This window comes from Ambystoma mexicanum, chromosome 9 (assembly GCF_040938575.1).
Source record: "Ambystoma mexicanum isolate Mex_15411 chromosome 9, UKY_AmexF1_1, whole genome shotgun sequence".
Classification (NCBI taxonomy): Eukaryota; Metazoa; Chordata; class Amphibia; order Caudata; family Ambystomatidae; genus Ambystoma; species Ambystoma mexicanum.
In genome coordinates this window covers 374,148,563-374,165,252 of record NC_090931.1, presented here as the reverse complement: position 1 = coordinate 374,165,252, position 16,690 = coordinate 374,148,563, and the positions used below count along the sequence as shown (strand labels likewise).

The following is a 16,690-nucleotide window of genomic DNA, read 5'->3' as shown; positions in this document are numbered from 1 at the left end:
ATTTCCTTCAGTTGCCACAATGTAACCTGTGGTAGTACCTTCTTGTTATTGTTGATTTGTTTTCTGGCTAGGAGGAAGTTTCCTCTTGTAGAAAGGTAGATGCAGTAACAATGGTTTAAACCTTGCTGGGTTTGTCCCCAGATTTAGAATACCTGTGTGCATTAATAGGGATTCCTTTGTGAATAATTTTAAAATACTCATGTTTACCTTAACGATCAACATAACCTGCACTTCCCCCATTTTCCGTAGTCAGTAGGGACATTAGGGAGAAGGTAGAAACAAGTTACATACCTGTAACTGTTGTTCTCCAGCATGGGTCTGGCATGGATTCACATGCTCATGAATATTCCCGGTCGTCAGGCTGGGAATCCTCGGTAAAAATCTATTTCAGTTTCGTTTCTGAACTGTCTTTCTACTGATAACCAATCACTGTTCTCTGGGTGATACTGCCGCCAGCCAATGACTGCCCTCTAACTAAGCCCCTCCTCTGGCAGCCATCTTCAGATTTTTACTGCATATGCAAGTGTTGGGAGTTCTTGTGCTTAGGTCTCGAGCTTTACTGCGTGTTGCGTTTTTTTCAAAGAGTTTACTCTCATTTTTCGCTCAAATTCGAGCCTCAAGCTCCATTGATTCATCTTCCGATTAACGGGGACCCGTTTCAGAATTTTCTATGCCCGTCCAGGGCGATTTTCCATCGAATTTCACTTCTTGGAGGATTCCAGAAGATCTTTGAGACCTACCCCGTGCGGTCATGGCTCAAGACAAACGAGACTGAAGGCACGTTGAATCCAAGCTGTTCAGGAGTCGTGGTGTCCCTGGTGAAGCCCGCAGAGGTGACCCCAGTGGAGACAGCCTCCAGGCCTAGAGTTTCCCTGCCATCCCGTAGGGAATTGTCTATCCAAACGATCGAAATGACCCCCATGAAGCCCTGGACCGAGATGGAGGGGACTTGGGGGGGGGGGGGGGGGGGGGGGCGGGGGGCGATGTAGTCCTAGGAGGCGACGAGGAGCAGCAGTTTGAGGAAAAACCGGAGGAGCCTCTGCCGACACTCCTGTCTCAACCGAGGCCAACACTACCCGACAGGTCGGAAGACATCTGGCTGGCACTGCACACCTTGTGCACAGAGATTAGGAAAAGGTTGCCCTTACCGCCGGCAGACGATCCAGCGGCGCCTGGACCATCGGGGAGCCCTCCAGCCAAGCGGAGGCGAGTCCATCCACCCCCACCTTTCCATCCTTCACCTCCATCCCTTCCTCCGAGGGATGAGACTGAGACTATGGGGACGGAAGACGGCAGAGACGACGGAACAGATCTCCCATCGCCCCCTCCCCGGGCTTCCCCTCCCGACGAAATTGGCTCGTTTCACACCATGATCGCCAGGACCTCGGAGCTCTTCCAGCTATGCCCCGAAGAGCAGAAGACGGAGGGATTCCTGTATCAACGACGGGAGGCCAATCTCAGTCCCGCTCTTGGATGACATCTGGGACAAGGGACTGTCCCTTCTAAAGAAGGGACCCATCCACGACACCTGCGAAGAGAGACCGGTACGAGAAGTACCGGGTCCCAGATTCTGCTCCAGGGAGCAGCAGTCTCCGGACTCAGTAGTCTCTGCAGCAGCCAAGAAGAAAACAGCAGGGTCGACGGCAGACACTTCCACTTCCCCGCTGGACGGCGAGGGGAAGAAGCTGAACGCCATGGGACGTCAGGTCATCTAGTCTGCAGCGACGACCATTAAGGCGGCCAATGCTTTCGCTATCGTGGCCCGCTACGATAGGGAGCTGTTTAAAAATCGCCCCCTTTCTGGACTTCCTCCGGGACGGCAAGAGAGCAGAGGCCCTCGAAATCCTGGAAGAAGAAGCAGTGGCTTCGGATCACACCATCACGGTAGCCACGGACATCGCCGACACTGGGTTTCACCAGATGGGCAACAGTGTTTGCCTTCTCCAACGTGGTTGGCTCACGGCCACCGACTTCCGTCAGGCCATGCAGACCAGGGTACTGGACATGCCCTTCGACAGGAACAAACTGTTTGGCAAGGCAGTGGACGAGTCACTGCAGGCCATTAAAGTAGACAACGAGACGGCCCGTGCCCTGGGCACGCTACATCAGCGACGGCCGTCCTTTCGGACCTCCGGAGACAGCGGCAGCTCTTTGTCATAATGGCAGGCGGCACGTTCCTCGTCGCAAGAAGCCTACAGAGGCCGCAACAGGGCCTGTGGACATCGTCGCCAAGGGGCCCAAGGGGGCAAGGCTTCGGCGACGCAGGACTGAACCGGCCGTGACATCAGGCCCCCACCCGAGCACCCCAGTGGGAGGCCGGCTGGTGAAATTCGTCAGCGTGTGGTAATCCATCTCCACTGACTATTGTGTGATGGGTTCCCTGGCCCACTGGCACACTCTGGAGTTCCAAAGGAAGTGCCCAGGAAAGAAAACCACATCTCAACTAGTTCTGGAGGTACGAGCGATGCTGGCAAAGGGCGTGATAGAACTCGTCCCGAAGAGGCTCCGGAGTTTACTCACGGTACTTCCTCGTCCGAAAGAAGACCGGCGGCTGGCAGCCTATCCTGGACCTCCGCCACCTCAACAGGTACATAAAATCCCAAAAATTCCGGATGGTCACCCGACTGCATGTGCTGGGACAGCTGGAGGAAGGGGACTTCCTGTCGTCGCTGGACCTGGAGGATGCATACTTCCACATCCCCATACACAAAGGACATTGAAGGTTTCTACGCTTTGTGGTCCAGGGGCGGCACTACCAGTTCAAGGCACTGCCCTTTGGTTTGAAGTCTGCGCCAAGGGTGGCTGGCGCCGGAGGCGGCGCGGCTGCGCCTGCAGTGGATCCACGTCTACCCCTATCTGGATGAATGGCTCATCCGAGCGAAGTCAAGGGAACTCGCCGTCGACCACACAGCGAGGGCCTGCTCACGGAACTGGGGTTCTCAATCAACTTTGCGAAGTTCTGTTTGGTGCCATCGCAGGATGCCCTATTCCTAGGGGCCAGGCTCAACACAGTGGAGCAGCTAGCTGCACCGTCGGAGGAGAGGATAAAGGCCATCCTGGGCAAGGTACAACGGCTGTTGACTATGTTAGTAGCCAGGGTGAGGTCCATCAAGTCCCTGCTCAGCATGATGTCGTCATGTATCTACCTCGTGCGTCTGCAGGTTGCGGATGCACCGACTGCAGGAGTTCCTCGACGCCCGTTGGATACAAGTGGCAGGAAGCTTTGAAGACAAGATCTCCCCCAACGAGACTTTCCATCAAACGATCCGGTGGTGGGGCACCCGTGCGCATCTCGCGGCGGGCATGGATTTCCAGACCCCAGCGCATCAGGAAACCGTGACGATGGACACCTCCCTGGAAGGATGGGGCGCGCACACCGGAGATCTCTACGCAAGAGGCCTTTGGCCCTCGAAGGAGAGGTCACTGCACATCAACGTCCTGGAGCACCGGGCAGTGTTCTGGGCCCTCAGGTCCTTCCTTCCGTCCCTCAAGGGCAAGGTTGTACGGGTCTTCACCGACAACACCACCACGATGTTCTACATCGTGAAGCAGGGGGGGGCACCAGATCTCCAGGTCTATCCAAGGAAGCACAGGATCTCTGGCACTGGGCCGTCGGCCAGGGGATGTTCCTGGTACCCTTTCACCTGGCAGAAGGGAAGAACACTGTCGCCGACTCTTGCAGCAGGGAGCTGCGCTCTTGCCACGAGTGGGAGCTTTGGCAGGATCAAGTAGATCTTCTATTCCGACGGTGGGGCAGTCCCCAGATCGATCTGTTCGCGACGGCGACGAACACGAAGTGACAGAGGTTCGCCAGCAGGTTTCCCCAGCCGGGGAGCATGGGGGATGCATTCTCCTTCCCCTGGGACCGACTGTTCCTCTATGCATTCCCACCATTGCCGCTACTACTGCGACTCAGTCAGTCAACTCGACGGTCCCGGTGCAGGATGATCCTCGTTGCACCGGCGTGGCCGAGGCATATATGGTTCCCGGACCTTCTGGACAGGTCAGCGTCCCCTCCAGTCAAGCTTCCGGCAGACGCGGATCTTCTCGACAGGGAGGGAGGCACGATCATGCATCACCAACCAGGATCGCTGAACCTGCAGGCCTGGCTCCTGCAGCACTAGAGTTCAGAGGCTACGATATCCCGGCGGACTGCAAGGAGGTACTTGCCAAGGCCAGAGCATCATCGACTCTTGAGTGCTACGGACAAAAGTGGAAGCGGTTCTCTGTCTGGTGCCGTGCACAGAAGATCAACCCTCTACGGATTACAACCCCCCCCCCCCCCCCCCCCCCCCAAGTGCTGCCGTACTTGCGGTCACTGGCCAAGGCAGGGCAGGCACATGCTTCCATCAAAATTCATTGGGCGGATATCTCCCGCTACCCCAGAACTTCAGGACGGTCATCGTTGTGGTTGCACCGCCTGGTGAAGGAGTTCATGAAAGGACTGTTCCGCTCATTCCCGCCAGTGACGGCTCCAGCCCCGGCGTGGGAGCTCAACGTGGTGCTGACTAGGCTCATGGGTCCACCATTCGAGCCTTTGCATTCGGCACCCCTGAAATTCCTATCGTGGAAGACAGCGTTTCTTGTGGCCATCACCTCCGCACAATGAGTGGGAGAGATCCAGGCCCTCTCCTGTAAACCGCTGTACCTGACATTCCACCAGACGAGGGTAGTGCTGAGGACGCACTCCTTCATGCCCAAGGTGCCATCGGACTTCCACCTCAACAAGCCCTTGGTGTTGCCTGTTTTCTTCCCGTCACCTTCGTCGCCGTCTGAGAGGACTTTGCACTCGCTGTATGTGGCTAGAGCGCTGAAGTTCTACGTGGAGCGCACAAAGAGTTTTCGGAAGACATCACAGCTGTTTGTGAACTTTGGCCCCGTGAACCAAGGGAAGGCCATCTCCAAGGCTTCCATTTCCAGATGGCTCTCCGGCTGCATCATGCACTGTCACCGGTTGGCAAACCGACCGTTGCCTGGCTGCCCGAGAGCCCACTCGACCAGAGCGACCGCTGCTACTATGGCATACCTGTCTGGTGTGCCCCTGCTAGACATCTGTAGGGCAGCTACGTGGAGGTCGACACACACCTTCACGAAATTCTACTGCGTCGACCGGGATTCCAGGGAGGAGTCCAGAGTCGGCCAAGCAGTGTTGCGCAACCTGTTCGCTTGAAGGTGAGCCTGGTGAGGAGGTAAGATGCATAATATTGAGTTGTTGAAATGCTTAATGTTGAGCCTTGCCACCTCCCATGGTTTTGCATGTGTGTACGGCTATGTATTCTTGTATTCATGAGCATGTGAATCCATGCCAGACCCATGGGTTAGGAGGGAGGGTTCACATGAGAACCCTCCCTCCTAACCCTCTGCAGCTCTTCTCTTGGTGCTACTGCCATTTACGTGCTACCAAATCTGAAGATGGTTGCCAGAGGAGGGGCTTATGTAGCGGGCAGTCATTGGCTGGGGGCAGTATGACCCAGAGACCAGTGATTGGTTACTAGTAGAAAGACAGTTCATTAAGGAAACTGAAACTGATTTTTTCTTTACCGAGGATTCCCAGCCAGACGACGGGCGAGGATTCCCAGTCTGACGACGGGAAATATTCATGAGCATGTGAATCCATGCCAGACCCCATGCTGGAGAATGGAGTTTTGAAAAACAAGCTGACTAAGCTACGTTAGAAAACAGGACTGAAGTGGCCAGGTGCCCTTGCGTAAATTCTATTTGGCATGAGAAGTACCCTCTATGGGCGGCAAATGCAATTGCCTGCATCTCCTCCTGTAAAGACTGTGCCTGATAATTTGCAACTGTCTGATGACCGCCTGCTCGAATATGTGAACCCCTTAATCTCTTCTGTCAGTCTCATTCACGATCTGGTCAAAACAGCTCAGCCACGAGAAGAAACTACACCAGATCATTCATTGCAACCCTGTGACAGCATCCTCAAAGGTCCACCAAAAGAAAAAAACCCAGAGGTCATTCTTGGTTCTCTTCACTTCTAATTCAGCTGTGAAGGCGCAGGGGTACCCAACATGGGTGCACATTATCCACAGCAAGAGGGTGGTAGCCGCTGCAGAGTAATATATAGGACTACTGTGCCTGGTTTGTTTGCACTGACCTGTAATAACTTTGCCTTGACTGAGCCTAATGACGTTGTACAGACAATACTAGGTATGCATAATGTGACCAACATAGTTAATTCTTCAGGCAAGGCATAAGGGCAACGGTACAAATAAAAGTTGTCCCCATGAGTGCAGGGTTGACTTCTGTTTAGTGTTTATGCCACGGCCTGCCAAACGCCTGGTTGGAATAATTTTGTGTCTGTGTGAAGCTCTTCCAAATTGGATGAGTGGTGAGGACTACCTCCAAGTTCTACATGCAGAGAGAGAGAAGAATCCCTTGTAACACATCAACCTAGCGATAGAACACTGCCTACCATTACTCACCATTGCACCTAAAACTATTGATAGATACCCATAGCCTTCCCACATAACAGATTTGACTCTCTGTTATTCTGTTCTCTTCACTAGGAAATGAAGTAGGATGATCTCCAAACTACCATCTATTGGTTAAGCCGTGGCCTGGTACTAGGCTACTGACAGTACGATGAGGACTTGGTGGCAATGCACCGAGTGGTGGGCCCCTGGTTACTGTGAGTTAGTGGACCTTGGTGCTGTATTGAGCAAGAGTAGGGAGCGGCTCACAGAACTAGAGTGTTAGTTGTTTCCAGTATTAGACTCCAGAAATTATACCTTAATGCTAAAGGTTTCCTCAAATTCTACACAATGCCAGTTTTCAAGGGACTTGGATAATAGGACTTGCACCATTAAACAGCACCTGCAATTACCAGAAATAGATATAGGAGCATTTATGAAGTATACACAGGTATATAGTCAGAAACTCGATTATAATACAGTGTCAACATTGGATAGAACCGGATATAGGTATTTAGTATTAATGCAACATTAGCTACCATCCTATTTACTCTCCCTGTGTGCCTTTCAGGTCACCACCCATCCCCATAACTGTACAAGGCGGGCAGAAAAAGGCTGGAACAGAGAAGCTGTTTGGAGGACAAAGGGGAAGTGGTTGTCAAAATATGGAATGGAGCAAATACAGCGTGGAGAGTCTATAAAAGGGATACATTTAGACAGCCGAGTAGATATGCTGAAACAGGCTAGCAGGTTAGAATAGACCTTTTATCTGAGGCAAGGCTTTCCAGTAGCAAGGCAATGTTGGAGAATCACATGTCATCAGCACCCTAAGCCAACAGACGTGAGAAGCCCTGCAGCGCTTGATGAAGGAACGGACAGAAGCTGGCAAGAATCACAAGTGGGATATGGTGTGTGAAGAGGTGCAAGACTATATGAACTCCCAACTTCTCTCCATCCCGGAGTATGTCTGACATGACAGCTGGCCAAGACTGCTAAAGAATGATTCAGGCACCAGAGTATCTTTGGCCATGGAGAAACTGCTGGAAGTACAGCAGCAGGTACTGTGAAGCAAAGAGTGCTCAATGACTGCACCAGGCCCAAAAGACTATGGTCACCAGCAAGCGGAATACTGCCTGGTGCATGGGCAGGGTGCAACTGGCAGTGGATGGCCCATCCTTATGTCTGGAAGGTGAAGCCACCAGACAGTGCCACCCAATACCCCATCTTTGCCCTGGGGATAAACCCCGATTTGTGGTTTGGAATTGGCTGAAACTGGAAATCATGGTCTTTACAGCCCCCACTCCCTCCAAGTCACATAATTTGAATAAGTTAGACAAGGGGAAGATTATGCTGGTGGGAAACAGGGTATGTTGGGAAGATGAAGCGGTGTATACCCAAATGGGAAGAAGGCTGCTTCAAGGAAAGGACAGATGTGTAGCGCTTGTAGCACCACCTGAAACAGATTAATTTCACAGAGAACAGGCAGTTTACATTATTCTGAACGGATATAGAAAAAGGTACATGTTGAAGTTCTGAAGGTTGGTCAAAGTTAGTGCCACACAGGTTTGAAGAACTTGAAAAAGGTAGAAGTGATGAGGAAGGAAATTAATATCACTAGTAGTTTGCACATATTGTGTACTGTATATAATGAAGAAAAATATACTTTTGAAGTGGCCCACCGCACTGCCACTATGCGTGTTCTGGAGGATGTTTTATGTGCAGTTCACCAGGAAGTGTCTGAACAACTTTACTGTGTTCTGTGTAAGGAAGGCATGGTATCTACAGAACGACAGACATAAGTGACCACAGTTCGAGGGTGTTTATTGAACTGTTGCAAGGGTGTCATTAACGCTTATCTAAACCTAAATCTACAGATGGAAGCAAGCTATGAATCAAATAATAATAAAGCAGTCCTAGTGGAATTTTGTCAAAATAAGGGGCCTATACTTAAAAAAAAAATGATTTCAAAAAAACTATTGACAATCCTAACGGCTAATTTACAAATTGTGAGGGGTAGTGTTTATGAAAAAGAAAGAAGAGTTCACAAAATTATATGTCAGGATGTTTGGGCCGTTGGCCTCCCTTCCCCACGTTTTCAGCACGGGGCAACACAGTTCACTTGAGCAAAGCACACACTCTGGCATCTGCAGCACAAGGATACAGTTAATCAGCATCAGAACCTTCTGTTTCCAAGTCTCTTTACTTTTTAAAAAGTCTCTTGATTCAGAGGGCCTGATGTATGAAAACAAGATGCAAAAGTTATTTTCTTTTTACAAGTATTCAATTTGGGTGTTCCCCCTGGAACCCGTTCTTCCGGTCTCAGATTTCTTTCTCCCCCCCCCCCCCAATTAGTCTCCCTAAGCCGGGCTCAGACCAATTGCAGTATACATTAAATGATCTAAGACCTTTGGATGTACACAACATGCATCTTGATATGTTGCAGGACCACTTTGAACTCATGATTCCCTTTTCTCACACTTGGCATCAGTTGGATACCTAACAGACTTTCGAAATGAGCACCCACGTTGCGCCGGACCACTGTCTATGGTATCTTTTCTTGGCCTCCCAGAGTTCAGTCACTCCTTTGGTCTCCAATTATATTTTCATCGCTCGCCACATGCGTCACACACACCGTTTTCTTTGGATATCTTCGTACAATGTTGTCGCTTGCAACCTTGGCTCAAAAGAGAGGCTGGTTTGTATCAGTCTCTCTGACTAACCAGCAGTGCTGTCTTTACTGACGCTGCTTTGTTGTAGGAGCCAAGGACAGTTCCACATCGGCAATCGCTCCTCCCCACCTTGGTTATAGATGCGGGAGAGCCCCGTGTACCCCCGACACACCATGATATATGATATGGCATTTATAACGCGCCTATACACAAGTGTTTCAGGGCGCGTTTTGTGCAGGTTTGAACAGCTTTAGTTCCTCGTCTTAGGTTTCTTACTTTCCAAGGTTCAGAGAAATAACTGTCTTTAAAGGTCTAGGGAACTTCCCTCCTTGAAACTCTCTCTGCTCTCGCCGTCTTTATCCTCATATTAAACCGCCATCTCGGAACTGCTGTTTCCTCGTGCGTTTTGCCTCGCTCAGAGTGTGCTTTTATGCTCCGCCTTTTTTCCATGTGGGGAAGTGTGATGGAAGTCAGATGCATGTAGTGACCAGTAATTGCCCGACCATTGTATTGGGACAGTCAGGTATACGGCTCCGGTGTTAGTCCGTTGTCACTCACAGTGAGCTGTCTGTGAGAAAGTGTGCATGGCGGGAAAGCATGGGGGGGAGGTTAGTTCCGAGGTATCCTGGTAGGATGGGGAAAAATGTATTACAGGGAAGAGGATACCACGTCTCACCGTCCTGTGTCCCACTTCCACTCCACGAAGAACCCTTCATCCAGGTGATCCTCCTGCACTGGTCATCCCCCTCACCTCCCCCCTCCCCCCCCCCCCAAGGAACCAGATCCAAAAGCGATGGCCGTGTCCTGGCCACCTGGATGACGATCCCCACGTACTAGCGGGAGAGACACCTTCAGGTTTCTCAAATGTGTACGACAAGAATCCGTAGCGGTTAAAACTGGGCCCTCCAGCTCCCCCGCCTTCTTCCGCCCCAGACAATTACTCATACTTCGCATCGATTGAAGTCCAGCAGGAAGGAAAAATGCTGGTGCAAGAGATGAGTAAACTGTTGAAGCATAATGGAGGCACTGTTGAAGTACGTTGATATTGCAGTGAATAATATAATAATGATTTATAACATTATGTAGATGGTCAGCAGCACAAAGCAAAAGCTGGTGAAATCCAGAGTAGAATTCACCATGCAAAGGAAAAACAGTTGAATTGGGGAAAGAGGACAAGGTGGAGAAGGTGTTGCGCAATAAGTGCAAAAGATGAGGTCTGTGGACAGGGACAGCTCCTGGGCAATGACTTGATTGTACGTATGTGACATCACAAAGTTTGCACGCCAATGAATGTTGGTTAACGTATATAGTGGGATGCAGAGAATATCTATATATCTTGCTGGAGATTGAGAACAGAGACTGGTTGTAAATGAGCCAATTTTTCGAAAAGGGGGCAGAAGATGTCAACTGGATGTGTTGATAACCGTGGGGACGGACAATTGGATTGCATAAGGCAGGTGAGGTGGAAGGTGGGTTGGCTAAGGTGGCGGGTTAGCGAAAGGAATGCTGTCGGTATTGGCTTGCTACCTACAATAAGATGTGATCTGACTTGTCCATTTCGACTTGAGTCAACTGGTCATCTCATTTTCCTTACTCGATAGATCCAAGGGAATGGTAACTTCAAGAGGTAAAGTGGGTTGAGCTCTATTGTCAAGGTACAGATTGGCCTTTTGTGCATTAGGCTGGAAACTAAAAGACAGATCAAGTACAGGGTATGTGGGAGCAAAGATACAACCTCCCATGGCGGATTCTTTAGAAGAACATAATTTTCCCCACAACTAGACCAATTGGGATAGGAGCAGACTGAGAATATCACTGTTTTCCAAAAAGAAGGAAGGTGCAACTGAGCAAAAATTAAGTTACCCAAAGTAAATGAAATAAAGCAGTGCTCTCAGCCTGAAAAAACAGACATAAAAAGAATTCAAAGCCAAGCTTAAAACTCTGTAGCAGAAGAGAATGTCAAAAGGCAGTCTGCATCTACCCACAGGTCTGGGTCTCCCCAAGAAGCCTGAAATGTGGTTCCAGTGAATTCCATGCCCTGGATTTCCAAATGAGTAGGGATGTGACAGAACTCACATCTACTAACACAATTCTTTTATCAGAGGTGAACATTTATTTTTATGATTTGGCTTATTAATCCATGGCTTAGGTTGTACAAAACTGGAATATGCCATTACCAGTTCACATATGTAGTGAAAAGTCGCCGTATTAGGCAGACACATGAGTATGTAAAAGGTTAGAGCCAATGATCTGTCTGCAAGCTTTCAACCCAACTGAATGTGTGCTCTCCATCACTAGCAAAATGACTGGTGTTTACAAGAATCAGAACCAACCCATATGCAAGGAGTAACCAAGAGCATGCAGTCACCAACTTGTCCAGAGACACAGGGAGAGAGAGAGAGAAACACTATTCGCTTAGTAGAAGCGTTCAGAACAGCACCTATGAAATATCATCCCGGCAGCTGGAATCCATCAGCAACTAAGGGGAAATGCAGCATCAGTTCATACCAGCGATCATCTGATTCAGATTACAGCAAAAAGTACATTGGAAACGGATCACAGAATTCAGATGGTAAACTCCAAAAAAAAAACGGATTTTTCAGAAATGCATTGCACTTAATATGGTGCATGTAACCAATGAATTTGACAATATACTTAGAATATTTTAGCAAACTAATCAATACTTCTTGTGTGTATACTAAAAAAGTTGAACAAAAACGACACATTAAATATCGTGCATGCAAATAAGCTAATGGAATAGTTTTAAATTTGGACCGTTGTAAGCGTTCTCCACTAGGAGTTGAAACAATCACTAGTTAACTGTTCATGACATCACAGTATTCCTAGTCACCTTCACATTCACATCCTCCTCCCTTCGCTCTGTTGGCAACAGCAGCAGTGTAAGAACGTGCATCTAGAATTAGAAGCTTCTGTGGGGCTCCACCACTTTCCAAATTGGTGCAGGTAGTCAACGAGGCATCTGAAACAAAAAAAGAAAATATAATGTGTAGGCCCATTCACTTGCCATTTCGTAGAACACAGGACTGGCCCCAGACTCCCCCGCCTCCCCCACCCTTCTATCGGAAGTTAAAGTTTTTTTACTCTTTCTGTAGAGGCCCCGTCACACGTCTGAAGCAAATGCTAATAGCTTAAGCTAGACCACCTTAAGAAGTCAGCATGACCCTAAATTAAGCACATGGTACAAGCATCTCAATTGTGCTCCGAACTGAGGTCAACTTCGTAAGTAGCCACCTTGTCTAACCCATTAAAACTTCTCATTGTTCAGTTTTGTAGAGTTTCCATGACAGTCTTTCTTTTAGGAATCACAAAGACTCCAGATATGGCATTTGGGTATTTCTCATGCATGGCATGGTGGAAGTAGCCAGAGGTTCCTCCCCATGATGTTCCTGTGCCCATCACCACCAGGCGTGTGGGCTAACTAGCACCCCCACAATCCCCATGGCGACCTCCAGTATCCACCAGTAAGGTCAGGCAGGGACTTTGTCACAGGGTACAGTACTGTCTACTTCCATTACAGGCCTTCCCAGAAGTGTTTAATTCACTTTACATTTTGTAACGGAAGGGATGGCCCCTACTCTGGAAGGATACAGGGCTATTATACAGTAGGGAACAGAAAAGGGGGCTCCAACCACAGATATAGTTATTGACACCACCCTTATGTCAGGGTGCCTATATAGCTTTGTTCAAATCATTTGTAAAGATATCTGGCTTACTATTTGAAGCAGTACTTTGAAATAAACAGTAAGGTTACCAAATGCAACCAATATATATGACAAAAGCACTTATTAGTATAATAGTAAATGGTTTATTCCATTTTTTTTCTTTTTTTTCTTTTCAGAGCAAAGTCATTCTATAAACATGAATGAATTGAAAAGGACATCAATACAATGCAGGAAATATAAATTGTAAAAAGAAGAGAAATTGTACCAGGGGAATGAAATAAATTCAACAAACAGAGGACCAAAACCAACCAATTGGGGATTCTTTGCTTTTAAATTGGTGATATGCATTTGGACCAAAGATTTTGGTCCTGTTTCGATTGAATTCACTTCAGTTTGTAAATTTGACTTTTTAGACACTCATAGTATAGCCGGGCAAAGAGCCAGCCTTTCTAAAATTTGTGGACCAACAAATTGGTTACTATTTTTCTACCTGTGTTGCATAATTGTTGAACTGTTTTTGTAAACAACATTAATAATTCCTCCTGCTTTCCTTTTCTACATGCTTCAATATGATTATGCAGCACTTAAATGATACTAACTCACTAATTATGTGGAAATTGGATAACAGATTTTGAGAAGTTACAATTTCTCTTCTTTTTACAATTTATATTTCCTGCATTGTATTGATGTCCTTTTCAATTCATTCATTTTTATAGAATATGACATTGCTCTAAAAAGAAAAAACTAAAAAAATTGAATAAACCATTTACTATTATACTAATAAGTGCTTTTGTCACATATATTGGTTGCATTTGGTAACCTTACTGTTCATTTGTAAAGATACCTGGCTTACTATTTGAAGCAGTACTTTGAAATAATGTGAACAAAGCTATCTAGGCACCCTGGCATAAGGGCAGTGTCAATAACTACATCTGTGGTTGGAGCCCCCTTTTCTGTTCCCAAATTCACTTTACAGGCATAGGAATGGCTGCATTAATTATAGTCCCTCCCATTAAAATGGTCTCATGCAATCTCCATTAGCATCAGACATGTTGTATACTGTATGGGACAATAGTATACTCTGTTGGGTTATTTTCTGTACAGCCACAGCCATTTCTGTTAGCGGTGTCTCATTCATACTCTATTGGCTGAAAGGATTGATACTTGTGAAGGCATCATGAAGTAAGACAGACATTCAATTTTCTCAGTAACAGTTTATTTTCTTAAATGTCAGGATGGAGTAAAGCCTAATTTGCCCAATGCCAAGGTCAGGTTTCCCTACCTAAAGAAACTAAAGGTAGTCTGTGTCAATATGTTAAACTTAAAGGTTTGTCTGTGTCCAAAACCTATACTTGCCCACACATCTAAAAGATAATGTGTAGGGATGTCGGCAATAAAAAAAAAAAGTGTTCCAAATAAAGGTCAGAGCTTTTTTCAGCTCCTGGCTTACTTTCCAGCTTCCCCAAGTTCAAAATAGTTCCAAAAGGCCTCAGGGATTCCGTCCACAAGAAGTCAAGAAAGTTCACAAAGACTCAGGGTTTCCTTACACAAGAAGTCAGCTATTCAAGCTTTACCCTACAATCAGTTCAAATCGCTAGGCTTTCCAAAACAGTTCCAATTTACCTTTGTAATCCTTTTGGCTTTTCAATAGTTCATACAGATTGCTCTCTTTCTCATTCACTTCAGCAAATTGTTTATCAAAGGCAGTTTCTTTATCTTTACTTTCCTTCGCTCTCTTCAAGCAGGGTTTACTCAGTCTAGCTGCAGTCGTCATGCCACTACAGGTCACGCAACCGATAACCGTTGCCACTCTGTTATACTTTGGTATTCTTTGGGTTTCCCTGCTAAAACTTTAATTTCTGCTTCTCCTCGACAGTCGCTTGACTTTGCCACAAGGTGTTTTCCACATAACTCACATGTTCACCCCGTTTCACCTCATTGCTTTCACAGTATTCATAAGTGCCCATCACTTGCTTTTCATGTCGTTCATAAACGCTCATTACTTGGTTTTCATTTTTTTCATATATTCATCATAACTTTCCTTTAGTTTGGTATTCAATGTTACTTGTTTAACTTTTAAATGCATTCATAAAAATGTGCAGCTTGTTCGGCATTCAAAAATCGTCAATCGGGTTCCACAACCAACTGTCAAAGGTTTCAGTCCGTTCAGCATCGTCATATGCCCATTTGCAATCCCTGGAGCGTTCCGGTAGGAGTGTTTCCTTTATTCCATTCACTTTTATGTGGCCGCTGCTCTGTGCATCTTCTCTCTTCTTTCCTGCTTCGTTTCGCTCCTCTTGTTCTTTTCAGGAGCCGGGCGAGCAGTATTTGCCACCTTCAAACCTTGCTGCTTGTTGCAAGTAGCTTCTCTCTCCCTTCGCGGACACTACCAGTGGCCTGTAATGCATGGGAGCTTTCAGTGTCCCAGAAGCTCAGGCTGTGGGCACAAAGCAAAGGGGCTGCAGGTGTCTCGACCCTCTCACGGCCCGCTCAGGCCCTGGTGTCACCTTCACCCTTCTGCTGCACAGTGTCCTTCCTGCCGGCCCCTCTCCAGCCTGCTCCTCTGTCAGCCGCGCCCTATCCTCTAGGAAGGTTTCTCTCCTCTCTTTATTGGCAGTCCCTCCTTCTATGCATCTGTGGCCTGTTAAATGGCTTTAGGTGCAAGCCCTTGTCTTCAATTGCCTGACCATAATTAATCCTATTAGCTGGACATGCCGGACTCTTGCACTGGTAGGTCTCTGCAGTCCTCTTTCTCGTTCAGTACCAAAGTGGTGTAAATGAATGGGAGTGTACACAACTCCTAGTCACCTCTTCCTCACCCTAGTCTCAAAGGCAAAGGTTTGTGGGATATTTTGTGAATAAGAAAGAGGAAATGACCGACAACCTATGCAGGCAGGGAGAGGGTAGGGTTCATTCTGACAAAGGAAAGGGGATACCATGTCTCACCCAAAGACATCCTCTCCCCACTCCCCAAGGTCCCTTTGCCCAGGTTATCCTCCCTTGCATCTCCACCCACAGGGTTTGGATCCAAGAGGGATGGCCTTTCCCTGGCCACCTTAGAAGAGGATCCAGGGGGAGTAGAAGTGAGGATGCCCTCAGGTTCCTCACATACTCAAGAAAGTATTGTCACATTTTTGAGTGCCCATGAGATTAACACAATGCATGTTCTTTTCTTTAGCACAAATACCTTTACCAGTGTTGGATGTTATTCTGGAAAATCAATTACCACTAAACTGAGAGTGAGAAAGGTAATGGGCCCGACAAACCAACATTGTGGAGCAGCAACAGGAGCAGATGTCATAACCTGATCTCAGGGATGGGGAGGAGGTACAAAGAGTGGATCAGGCAGGTAAGGCTAATGGACTTTGAGGCAGAAAAATGGGCCAGTACCGGCGGGCGTACCAGGCACCCTGCTCCCCTGGATGCAGACCATTTACTCTGAATTGATCACTCTGAAGCAGCATTTGCACCACTCTGCGCATAATGAGACAGTCAATGGAAAAGGGGCATGTAGCAATAACAATTTTGAAATATATTTCAGAGAACACTGGCCTGAAGTACTCACAGCCATGACCCTAGCATCCCACGGCTTCTGCTTCGGCACTCTCCAACAACACAGGCAGCTATCTCAGGACAGCCATCATCTCCATTCCTTTATGAAGCATTCCAGTAAAGCCCATTTTTGCAGACATTCTACTCACCCAACCGGATTCTTTACCTCACTTGCCACTAGCTTCAAGTCCTATAACAATAACGTCGCCTAAGGCAGCTTCACCCACAGCACAAATTTGGCGCAGGGTGAAAACGCTCACTAACTCACGGAACCCCTCTGCCCCAGAAGTTCCCTGATCGCAGACTTATGCACAACACTTTCTGACTTGAAACACATCAGACTTTGGGAGAGGGACGG

At 47.7% G+C, this 16,690-nt stretch overlaps 1 protein-coding gene across 2 annotated transcripts in view; it reads right to left on the bottom strand.

Moving 5' to 3' along the window:
- MTMR4 (myotubularin related protein 4) overlaps positions 1-16,690 on the bottom strand; it is a 1,314,188-nt gene that overhangs the window by 799,285 nt on the left and 498,213 nt on the right. For both annotated transcript variants that reach the window (XM_069614837.1, XM_069614836.1), the window contains one exon: positions 11,949-12,077. In XM_069614837.1, the coding sequence (XP_069470938.1) occupies positions 11,949-12,077 (129 nt within the window). The remainder of the gene's footprint in view (positions 1-11,948; positions 12,078-16,690) is intronic.